The sequence below is a fragment of the Apteryx mantelli genome, chromosome Z, assembly GCF_036417845.1.
Source record: "Apteryx mantelli isolate bAptMan1 chromosome Z, bAptMan1.hap1, whole genome shotgun sequence".
NCBI classification, from domain to species: domain Eukaryota; kingdom Metazoa; phylum Chordata; class Aves; order Apterygiformes; family Apterygidae; genus Apteryx; species Apteryx mantelli.
In genome coordinates, this window is record NC_090020.1 from 34446730 (window position 1) to 34459772 (window position 13043).

The following is a 13043-nucleotide window of genomic DNA, read 5'->3' on the forward strand; positions in this document are numbered from 1 at the left end:
ACTATTATGGGTGAAAAGCCAAACTGTTAAAGCATCAGCCATTGTACTAGATTCTAAATGCTCCACTTTTTATTATCATAGCAATCAGGAACTATTTCTATAAAGTAGAACAACTTAATCTTGAGGTCTGGAGCAGATTAGAGATGCAATGTTTTCAGAGAATGCATCCCGGATTGTGTACAAAGGAAGCATTACTGCTTCACAGAGGAAGTAATTTCTAATTCTCAAAATTTACTAGGAAAAATAACTTTGATTATCTTTTGGTGCTGTTGCTCTTGATAATTTACTATTATTAATATTTTACTTCATCTTTCCAATTGAAATGCTTGCTTCTGTGGTGCTAATTTTATTTAAAATGCTTAGACTATGTACAGGTCTGACTTGAGGCCACCACCTAACCATGAACGAAAACCTATTACAAAAGAGACTTCACAGCATATCAACACACTGTACACCTTTCATTTGTGAGCCCTGCTAGACTTGCCAAAGAAAAGAGATAATAAGGACATTGGGCATATCCCAGGGGAAAAAAATACAGTTTTTTTGGACACCTGACTTCATGGCTCACAAGCAGATGCTGACACCAGCCAACAGCCGTTCAAAAGGCATTTTCAGTTTCAGGAAGTAAAAGAGATCACTATAAAGCAACACAGCAGAATTTCTTTAGTAACATAAACTATTAGAAATCCATCTTTCACCTTGAACAAAATTCCAGAATCAAATTTTAAAGAGAAGGATGGGAATAGCTTCATAACAATTTTCCCGTTTGAAAACCATATTCAGTATGTACGTTAAACTTCAATTGTAGAAGGTCACATCAGAACAGTCGGAAACTACCAACAATGAAATTGGTTACAATATCTAATTCACTGTTACATAAAATGCATTTACAGTATAATAGCTAAGGAATGCATGTAATTTAAAGAGGCCTCCTATAGCAAACACTGAGACTGAGCATATGCAGTATAATAGGTCTCAAATCCATTGCATTCACTGCAGAGTGCAAGAGCTTTTTCTGTCCATTGAGGGCCCCTGGCTTGGCAAGAAAGTCAGACTGTCACATTATTATATTAAATTAAATCACAAATGCCAATCAGAAGAAGTATTCCTTTTGATTTTCATTGGCTGTGTTTTGCATGCTGAGCTCACTTTTCAGCGCAGACTCAGTGCCGTCTTCATTTTCAGATCCTTTTGCCTCATTTTTTGAATATATGCTTTTTTTTTTATAAATGCGTATGGCTATGGCAGTGATGCAAAGTACGATGAATATCACGACTGCTATCACACCTAGGAGGAGGAAAGAGAGACAAGTCACAAAACAGGATATGCGAATAAGAAAGCATGGGCTGGGGAGTAGGACAAAGAAGGAATGACTCTATTGCATAGTGAAGTGAGGTGCCAGGGAGCACAAGAAATAGGAAGCCATAGCTGCTTTTGCACCAGAAATAGTGCTGCAGCACCAGCTACATGGTAAACATTTCCAATTTTGCACACGGTGGATACCAAAAGCTGCCACAGAATACCATAATTTTTTGAAACTTTTGAAGACAAGTCCAGTAGAGATTTAGGGCAGATTAGGGGGCTGTCTTTTCCCCCTTCACCATCACCCCCAGCTCTCAGCCAGTCTGACAGCTCAAGCTACTGCAGGCTTGAGAAACTGCTCTTCAGGGACTTTGCCACCAGACTACGACATGGGTTGACACAGGGCACCACTACAGCTCTGCTCTTCTCCCCCATTCCCACGGGTACAGGACAAAGTACTTTCTCTTCTCTCAGTCACTCACACCCTTCACCTCTCTCACCCCACCTGTCCATCAGGAGGGAAGGCGACACACAGCCCCTTGTCAGCCTTCCCCTGCCCATCCACTCTTGTGTCACTGCTCTAGCTCTGAGCAAGGGATCTGGAGAGCAGAGGCGGAGCAGAAGAGATGCACAGGGAAAAGTATATATCTGCAGTTCTGAACCAGAACCTGCACCAGTCCTGTCTGTGTATACAATCAAATCCAAGCTTACGCTTACACAAAATTAATCCCATTCATAACCAGTACTCTGCACAAATCAGTTCAGGCCATAGGACAAGTGGTCCTGACTAAATAATGCTTTTAATGAGGAGTATTCATAAAGGAAAATATACAACAGTTTATCACAAGGACTCCAGTGAATATTGGCCAGAGTTTATAGCTGCCTGTCTTCAGGTCAAATGGGACAAAACCTCTAACATTTATCCTGCCTTGCAGAAGATCCCCACTGCACCTAACTGCTTTTCATTTAAAAGGATTTCATAATCTGCTTGAACTAAGGCTCCTGTCTATGTAACTGTCCCATTGTAATGAATAGACACTAGACAAAATACAGAAGATATGGGTGCAAAGCAAGGCTCACTGCATATTCAAGGTAAAATAAAATAGGTTTGGCTCCCTCCCTTCCCTGCAAGACTGTGGCACTCAGCCTGACATCCTAGATATGGTTGTGCCCTGCACAGTTACGTGAACCTAGGGTCCTAAGTAAGCAGAGTCAGTGCCTACACAGGGGGTAGTGAACAAGCTTTCTTTTCTAGCAGCTTTAATAATCCCAGCCTATAGGGTAAAATCATTATCTTTACAGCCACCTGTACTATACTGTTCTGGCTGGACAGATAAAAAAGAAAGGAGGCAAAATAAATATAACTTTATACAGGGGTTTACTGAGATACTATATGTGATACATATCTGACATACAAGAGACTACGTATATTGGGCACTTAATCTTAAAGACAAGTATTTAACATTTATTGAAATGTTACCAGGGGTATGCTGCTCCCAGATCAACAGATTAGGAGCAGTGAGGAAAGAGATACTTCCCCAAGAGATATTTATGAGGCTACAAACTTCCAGCCCTTCTCCCCTCATCCTCTTTCCATCCTCAGGATGATCTCAGTCCCCATTCAAGTTGATGAGTTAGATGTGTGGGAGGAGAGGAATTTGGGGAGGAAAGAAACAGAAAGGAAGCAGAAACTGCTTGTGAAACAGAGGGGCAGGAAGCAAGATTTGTCTACAAGGAGGAAAAAATAATAAACAGTCTGAGAAATGGTTGTAATTCAGTGGTTCTGCTGTGCAAGATGGAACAACCTTCTGCATAACCTGGGCTACTGCAATTGGCTACTGCAAGCAAAATAAAAATACTTAGTACCCAAAAAAGTCCTCAAAAGAGAGTGCTGTAAATAAAAACGGACCATCCATTCTCAAGCAAAACCCAGCATTTGTCAGTTTGTCATTCTATAATATGAGCAGCCATCTTTCTTTTATGTTAATGGCCATAGATTTTTTTACAGGACATTTTTTAGACTGTGAAATCTGAGTAAATATCTAGTGATCTGGTTCGTCTTTAGATTAAGTAGAACAGTCATTCCCTTGTTTCACAATCACAGTACGTGCCTTATGTGCCTTATGTGTATTTTAACATGTATTTTATTTTTAAACAGTAAATCAGTGAAAGTGGTTCTCTGCCCAAGAATGTATTGTTTTCCAAATAATAACTAAAATGAAACATGCCTCAAAGTGTCAAAGGATTCTTTCAAAGAATGTGAGCCCCCATCTTCCCAAGAAAGAGCTGTACTGCTGAGATATATTAAACAAGAGATTCTTCACTTTGAACCTGTCCATGTAGCAAAAGGTAATGTTTTGGCATAGCCAGAGAGCAAACGTTGTTCTTTAAACATATGCTATTTGCCACAACAGATCCAAATAGTTTGTTGTTAGGTCATAGAAACTAGCATTATGCAGGCTGAAAACCTGTTCTTAATATCTTGTGCTTCAGCAGAGTATTCCAATATACAGAAACTGTGACGGCATAACTTTGTGTAACAAGAAAACCGGAGAGTTACTGCTTGCATTTTAAAACACACTTTCATCTTTGTCTTTCAACACATATCACTTGCAATAAAATCAAACTGTTGTGCTTTCTTTCCTTATGCACACAAAACTCTCACTGACTTCACGTCAACGCTGAAAGACTCACAGTTATCAGAAAACTAAGATTTCAGTGGAGTTGTTATAGTCCCTATTACCTCCAATAATTGCAGAGTCACTTCTGATTGCATTAGCTAAGGGCTCTCCCTCATCTATTGGTCCAGAATGATCTGCAGCAGAAAAAGAAAGGAAAATGACAGACAAATAGAAGGAGGGTTCTCAAGATAAACACATATGGTTACAGCTCACATACAGTATGGAACAGTGGCACTCGTGGGGTCCACAAGAGTGCAAATATCAGTGATGTAGATCACACTTTATAGAGATGTAGAGAAAAATGAAAATGCTCAGAGGAAAAGACAAAGGCTAGATAAAGGGAAGTAAGCACAAAGAGAAGAGAATTATTTTTCAAATTACCCCTCAGGTGTTAACGCATGTTAAAAAAAAGACAGTAGTGATGCAGGTCATGAGTCCTCTACTTAGATTTTGCTTTAGAGATTAGCAAGTGAGAACCATATGCTACCTGCAAATGAATGGGTTGTTTCACTTGATGTTGAGTCAGCTCCAGTTAAAGTGCCACAGTTGGATTCAGTGAAGCGTCCCTTTACAATGATGGGGGCTGAGCTGCTGTGGTGCAGTGCAGCCTTCAAAGGAGCAATGTGGTTGAACTGCACTGAAGAGAGACATCCAATAAACCCCTGAGAGTTTGCCTTCACAGTCTCCTCATCTACATTGCTGTTTTCTGTTAATCAAAAGGAACAGAACACAATTAATCATACCGCAAACGTACAAAAAAAGTGACAGAAGAATAAATGAATAATTAACCTGTGTTCCTCTGAGTATATTTGAGTACAACAACATATGTAGATTCACTGCATCCCTTTCTTGTCTGTCTTTAATTAAAAGACAGTCAGATACATTCAATACTTTAAGGATGCCAGTTGTCAGTCTGCTGAGGGAAATGCTTTTAACTTACTATAGCAAGTTCTAAAGCAAAAAGATTAAAATGTAACTAAAATATTTACATTAAAATGAATCATTTTTTCATTCTGCAAAAAGATAAGGATGAAGTATGTGTTCATGAAAAATACATATTTTATTAGGTTCCTTCTCATAAATATGTACATTACTGGATCATATTCTTTCTACAGATTCATATATCTACTCCATCCCACCATCATCAGCTTTGTCAAAACAAACAGTCTCTGAAGACCTCAGATTCAGGAAAGACATAATGATATTTTTCTGTGAAATTAAAAAAAAAAGAATATTGTTCCAATTGACTGTACATTTTAAACATGATACTATTAGTTTTTCCACTAAAAAAACTCCAAACCCTCTTATTCTCTTGAGCTGTCTTTCTAAGTATACGTATCCTGTCAGAGCTCACTATTTACTCAGCACCTAATGCTCACTAATACACTAGTCTGGCAATAGTTTCTTCACTCTGACAGTTCTAATTTAAGCAAAAACTGGGGGAGTTCTAATTGCTCAAAGTGGACTCTTAAAGAGAGTAAGTTTTTAAGTTTTAAGTAAGTAGGAATGTCGTCTCTTTCATTTACTCTTCAGCTTATCCTAGAACACACAGATCAACCTGAGATCTTTACAATGGCTACCATAACAATTTTAAATACCAACATACAATGCAATCTTCATTATAGTGAGGTTGATATTGAAAACTGGGCTAACATGTTTCGGTAGAATGTCGCAAAGTAACAAGAAAACATCTTCCTCAGCTGCTTGCTCCTTAATTCAAAGCCGGTATACTATTAGATAGATGGATGTTAGCCAAATGTGTGCCCATCTAAACTGATAGATTACATAAAAAGTGGATGTTTAATTGCTTCTTTTATCTGGATGTCATGTAAAAAAGACTTTAGTCTGAGAGAACAAGAAAAAATTGTCCCAAAAATCATGTGGAAAGAAATATATTCCTAACTATACAGCAGATGGAAAATCTGAAGAGTGAAGGATTTTCTGTTAGCTTCTAGTTTCCTATGCAAAACATTTGGCAAATGTTGTATGCATATAATGCAAAAGAAAACTAGATACTTAATAATCCTTAGGGTTCAGTTGACTCATTAGTTAGAAAAGACTATCGGGATAAAGTTAAACTTCATATTAGACCAAGTAATACCACCGGAAAAAGAGATAAACTTTGGGGAACACAAACTTATGTCAAATTTTCCTGACTGAAAATAACACATTAAAAAGATGTTGCTTATCAGACACTGTGCTTTGTATTAAGGTGCAATTTTGCACCCTTGGGCATCTTCATACCAGTCTATTTGCGAAATGTACTCAACATTTTTCAGAAAATAAAGAATAAATTACCCCACCAACATTGCCTCATTCAAAAACAACAACAACAACAACAACAACAACAACAACAACAGAAAACAAAAACAAAACCAACCCTCTCTTTTGAATTCTACTTCAACCATCGGTCCTCTACGAAGCAGCATTGAAAGCTTGCAGACAGACATCTCCTAACAGAACATTTCAAGACAAGAATGGTGCAACCAAAAGACTTAGGTGTGACCTCTCTGCTTTTATGATGATGATAATCAAGCTTTCAATTTTTTTTCAGATTCTTGTGGAATCTTATCTTATCTCAGATCCTTTCTTTGCTTAGCTTTTTCCAGCTTGCCTATCATTTCTCTCAGCAAAAGTGTTTTTTTTAACCTACCCAGTAGAAAAAAAATAATGAACATTTGACATTCACAGTTCAATTGTCAGCTGGAGATGCTAATGGTGTACTCAGAATGGGCTGTCATGAAATCCTGCATTTGTACAACAGTCCTGTGTTGGTACATACATTTTATTACGGCCATGTTTTTTGCATTAGAAGTGTTTATTACAGTCAAGAGTAACTATATCGACGCACCCACTGACTTCAATCACATTTGGATTTTGTTTCTGCAGTAATTGTGTGACCAGGTAAATGCAGTGCCCCTACACACTGTAACTTTTTTAGAACATGAAGAAATGCAAGATTATTTTACTGAAGTTTAGGTTTAGATCAAACTGTTCAGGAGACATCAGGAGGAGATAAAGTGTTTTGGCCAAAAAAAAAAAATCCACATGTGGATCAGAAAGTTTACATGTTTTGGTATGTTGTTGCTGGTGGTTTTAATTAGAAAGTAGCTGATTTGAGGAAAATCTGCTAAAAATACCTCATTAAATAATCAGTTTTCTGAACTGTGGACTTTTGTGTGCAGAAGTATATCCTTTAAAAATATTCCAAACCAGTTCAGGGCCCTTTTCATTAACTTGTTACCAGTTAGTTTACTACTGAAAAAAAGGCCAGTAAAGAAAGCAATTTAACTAACAGGAAATACCAAAAAAAAAAAAAAGAGAGAGATTTGCCACTGAGACTTTTAAAAATCCAGCAGTCAGGAGTTACAAGTAGGTGTTATTTCTGGAGCTGTCATTTGCCACATTGCTGAGAGTGACTAGAAAAAAAAATATTTTAATGTTTCATTTTTTAATGTTTTATTTTAAACATTAGAAGGCAAATATTTGCAAACAGAATTATTTCATCAAATTAAAGTATCTTGGCTAAATCTCTGAATATTGATTTTTAAATACTGGCATTTCATCCAAGATTTTAAGACTGTGGAAACATTCTGTTTCCCCAAATGATTGCCCTGAAAAGCTTCTTTATTGGAAGTATGCCTAGACAAGTTTGGTTGACTAAATTAAAAGTCTGATGAAAAAAAAAACCAGGTTTTAAAATATCCCTCTCATGAACTTGCTGGACTACATTTATGTGTACATTAAATTAAAGCAGCTGTGTAGAAAATGCATATTTTACACCAAAAGCATATATTAAAAGCTTTTCTAATCCACCTTTAAAAGACTAAATTTTGCTCTCTTCTTACTATTTGAATTCCCAAATAGTAACAAAAAATTGCTCTAAGGGAAATGGGACTTTTCAAAGCAACTGTTAATTAGCATGCGCTTCACTTCGGCACTTGTGTAGGAGTACCCAGACATTATTGTTTTAAAAGGCTGATTTTAAATTAACAATTTGAATTATCATATATTTTACATATCAGTGGAGCACAGTGAGAGTTTTGCAATTCCATCACTCCTTTATCAATAAAAACTAATAATTACTTCTTCTTTCTTAAGCAAGCTGTACAGTTATTAATTATCCTCAACAATATTCCCATAAGTAAGTTAAATAGTCTTGTATGTATTGCAGAGACAAGTAAACTGATACGAAAAAGGACAAATTGACTATAAATAGATATGAACAGTTTTAATACACAGAAATCACATTTTAAATGTGGGTACAAAATATCCTTGAAGAGATCAGTTTAAAATTATTTTATTGGTTTAACTTAGAACTTTTGTTTAACAGTCTAGTGAAACTTTCTTTTTATTTATTATTAAAATAACCACTTTTACATTGCTTGAGGTGTCCATACTCAGGGTCATGCCTTGGTTTAACTAAATTGGCTTAAAATCATGCACTCTCTTAAGTTGTTAAACTCTGCATATAAATCAGATCCAAGTAAAGCTTGCTGAAAACATATCCTTATCTTAGTTGGCAGGGAAAGATTAACTGCTGTCCCCTAAGAAGAACATCTCCCAGGGCTGTCCGCTCTCCTGCTGGCCTGGCTAGGTTGCTTTGTCGTGGCCAAATATGTCTTTACTCAGCTGAAGTAAATTACTTTATCAGCAGGTTACCATAAGAAGAGAGGCTTCTCTAGCCTTCCTGCAGTGTGGGTTGCTTTGAGAGGGAGTACCTTTGAAGGGGAAAAACTGTAAGAAGCCCTTTTGGCTTTCATCCTGCAAACTGGGTGGCTGAATGTGCTTTCTTCTCCTTTCCTTCACAATTTGTCCTTCATGTATTTAGCTGAGTCCCAACATCCTTTAGCTCCCGGCCTATTTTGTCACCATGTTACATAAAGCGAAATTCAAGGGTCTTTAACCTGGAAAACTTAGGTTTGGGGAAATGAGAGAGACCACTGATATTTTTTTCTGGGAATTCAAAATTAGTTAAGTAACTGACTCTCAGATTTGCTTTTAACAAAAACTTGGCCTATATATAACTGCAGAAGAGTTCAGACCGAGCACCTCTTCAACTGAAGATGACTCTTAGAAAATCCATAGCTTTCTGACAACTTGTCAGTTTTTGACTGACCAACATTTCAAAGTATGAGAAGTAAATAATGGTTTCCTATTTTGGTACTTCTTCCTTTGTTTAAACATCTTGTTTCTACTCTCTTCACAGGATCCCCTCCCATTTCTAGACTGCAGGACTTCACGAGAATCAGACCCAGAGTAGTCACATCTATAAAAGAAACAGCAGCTCTTCAGCAACATCCCCCTTTAAAAGGGAGACCAGTACAGCATATTTTTTCCTCAGGACAGAGTCAAATTGAGCTGAATGCCCCCAAGGTCTTTGTAACTCCATGCCTCACACTACTCTGATGATGCAAAGCAATCATATAACCAAAGAAATGACCATCTCTGGACTTTTATAACAATGTGGTTTTTTTTGGCAGAGACAACATTGGTCTTTAATTTAAATTACTGATCAAAAGAGACTGCTATTTTCCTGAAAATGTACATTTCATTATATTGGATCAAATATATTTTTAAGTAAAATTATGTAAGCTTTGATAAGAAATTTCATAACAAAGAAGTCAAATCCGTTACTTCTGTATTGTTCATTGTGATATTGCCCTTATGTGAGTGTGATTGGGATAGAATAATACATTCCAAAATATTATCAATGCTTGTTTCAATTTTATTATTGATTTATTTTTAAACACATTTTCAACAATTTTCATCTAAAGGTTTATATTTCAGCTAATACTGCTTTATACATATGCTTAAAATTATGATCGTCTTTTCCATTCTCTCTCTGTGCATATCTACATACTAGTTCTTTGCTGGACTTTGTGTTCTATAAAAGCAATTTCTAGTTTTCAAAATTAATATACATTTGTTTGTGTTAGAAGTCTTTAATTACTTTTCCAGTCAGAAAACAGATCAAATAGACTAGTTTTCTTCCAAAAAATCACAACTATGTGAAAATTAGGATTTTTAAAAAACCTTATAAATGTGATCTTTAAATTTTATTATTTAATTCATTTTAAGGTAATTCCCATCAGTACTCTGTTACTGGAAATATAAAAAAAAAATCATTGAATACATTTTATTATATGTTCAAAACAATCCTTTCATGTCTTCTAGATATCAGTCTTAGAACTGAAAAACACAGCCACCTGTTGTATGAGCCATTAAATTATTTACACCTGAAATGTCACATTCAGATCTCTCACAAATACTTTGTCTACATATCTGCTTTTCAAAACAATGATATGTCAGATGTCATCTTAATTATGCATCTGTTTGGAAACTATGAATATTCTGTGAGCCTGAAAGTATTATGAAACCCTTTTTTCCAGCCAAGATTACATGTAGGAGAGGCTGCTTTGGGAACTGATGTGTGTGCACATGTGCACACATATGTGAGACAGAGAGAATTAAACTCTCGTTTTACTCAGAACAGAGGCGAAGACGATCTGCATGCACCTTTTGTGCAGCTTTTGTATGATTTGAATGTGGTACAGGTCAGACAGACGCAGCCCCAGATTTATTGCCTCTAATCCAGTGGCCTGAAGGACATTTTTAGATAATGCTTTACTCGTCAACAGGAGATTTTATGGAAAAACAGCAGTTTTCTACTTTCATACTCAGGACAGTATTTCTGAGTCTGTTACAATGGCAGAAACATTGATTTTCCAAAGCTGTTATAGTATTCCCAAAGGTACTATACCACAAGTGGTAGATATATAGATCCTGGAGGCACACCTCAGGTACATAGTAGTAAAATTCCTCTAAACTAAACCATATAAAACTGAATGTTCAGAAACACTTTTTAGAACTTCTCTTTTAGGCTAGGTATTGTATAAAACATGTAAATATTTCCCATAAGCATAAGGAAGTAAGATAAAATAATACAACATCTATACCAATTTGAGAGGAAAACTCAATTTCTTCTATGTTTTCTGAATTTATTCCTACAAAAAGCCTTTGTTAACACTTTAGCTTACTTAAAGGGATTTTAAAAGAATGAGAAACCATCACTCTCCTGCAGGCAGTTCACTGGCTAAATGGTCAAGCACCAAAGAGAGATCAAGGGAGGCAGGTCATTTTCCAGTCTTGTTTTGGAAAAAGGTGCCATAATTTTTGTTAAAAATATTTTCTATATTAAAAATAAACAGAGTTGCTGACAGTGATGATAACAACCAGTATGTCATATAAAATCCTAAACCTTTAAGTTCTGTAAACCTATGTATGATCTTTTCCAGTAACCAGTATTTTGGCAGACCCATTTATTCTATACTTCCCTTAAGACTAAACATGGAGGGATGAAAATAATCAGCCTTAACTGCAAAACAGTGAAAAGGTCAGTGCAGCATTAGTCAGTGTGCACCACAGACTATGCCAGGCTTTACAGCTCTGTTTTCACACTGTTGCAACAAAAACTGCTATTAGAGCAAGAACATGCAAAAGAACCTTTACTTGATACTGAAATGTAACAACACAAATTTTAAATCACTTTACAGGAAGGAGAAATAAAATTTCCTGCAAGTTTTCACCAGCACCACACCTTACTCTATCACTGAGGTTTCCCAATATGACAAATATGAAAATAAAAAGATCTTGAGAATTCTAGTTCAGCCTATTTTATTTTAACATAATTGAAAGAATGGCAGTTGCAGATAGGTAAATTAGACTTTGATCATTACAGACAGGCAGCTTGTGATAAATCAACTAGACTTTTGTCACTAGACAAAATATTTTGCCATAGCTTAATTTGTTTTAAAAATATAACTCCAACACGTTTTTTTCTTACACTACTTTAACCCTAACTGTTTCCTCCAAAATCTAATCACAGAAAGTTTCTCAGATATGGTACCTGATTAATACCACTCTGTGGTCTTTGTGTATGATTTGATAGTGATTTAATTTTTATTGAGAGTAAGAAAAATGTTGTGTTTCCTAATGCTTGATTGCAAAATGAGAGAGATAAATGTGAAATTATTTTTGATGGAACCCACTTGCTCATTTTTCAGGAAGCACTTCACATGATTATATTTGCACTTTGACAGGACTGAAGTTTCTACCCTAATTGTCAATCAGTGTCTAATTAAATCCAAGACAATGCATGTCTCAGTGAGATTAGGGTTATTACTTTTTATGTGCCATGATGATATTTTGAAATTCATGTGACATTCAACTTACCTAAAATTTTGCCAAGTGTGAGGGACTTGATTGCATTGAATTCTGTGCCTGAAGACAGAATAAATTTCATTCTTTCATTCTGGTTAACCTGCAGAATGGTTCAGTGAAAAAATGTAGAATAGTGGAAAAGATATTAGTGAAAGCTTGAGCTTGTAGAAAAGAGAGAAGATGAAGGTTAAAAATAGAAAGAGCTGAGGGAAACCTTTGTTAATTGTACCATAAAAACTAATCAACAAATTGATGACCAGCTTCCTCAGATCACTGATTATGACTGTGAAACTTCCTAGGCATCCCACTTAGTAAAACCATTATTTATCTTATTGATTTGTATGGTTCCTTCTTAGTTATCTATAGGATGAATAAAACTGCTAAACCTCTGAAAACACAAAAAAGGCTCTTCTCATTAAAAAAAAGGCATTCAACATTACATAATAGTAATAATAAACAGTACATAATTAAAGATTAAATACTATACTGTAAATGCTCTGCCCCCATAGTCCCTCTAGAACAATTTGCCTTCAAGCCTTATACCAGCGCATACTTATGCAAATTCAGATCTTGCCCCAAAGCACTAATTTCTAACATTCATGTTTTTTAGCATTTAACTTAAAGTTAAAGCTTTTTATAAATTAGTATCTAGAGGTAGCATATTAAATATTTCTATCTTATCATCCAATTTCATCAAAAATAATGGAAAACCCAAATCCACTTTTTCTTGATATTTTTTCCTTAATGTTCATATTCCTTTAATGTAAAAGAGACCTGTGAGAATTAGACAAGCAAGCTTAAATTATAACCTAAGTGGTAAAGTGTCTGAATTGTTGT

General features: G+C 35.7%; 1 protein-coding gene across 1 annotated transcript in view; it reads right to left on the reverse strand.

The window, feature by feature from the left end:
* Positions 1 to 245: 245 nt before the first annotated feature.
* The window catches only part of CNTNAP4 (contactin associated protein family member 4), a 238622-nt gene continuing 225824 nt past the window's right edge, over positions 246 to 13043 (reverse strand). Inside the window, exons 21-24 of the mRNA XM_067315163.1 lie at positions 12219 to 12306; positions 4471 to 4689; positions 4046 to 4117; positions 246 to 1287 (exon numbers count right to left, since the gene is read on the reverse strand). Coding sequence (XP_067171264.1) covers positions 1094 to 1287; positions 4046 to 4117; positions 4471 to 4689; positions 12219 to 12306 — 573 coding nt within the window. The 3' untranslated portion in view covers positions 246 to 1093. The remainder of the gene's footprint in view (positions 1288 to 4045; positions 4118 to 4470; positions 4690 to 12218; positions 12307 to 13043) is intronic.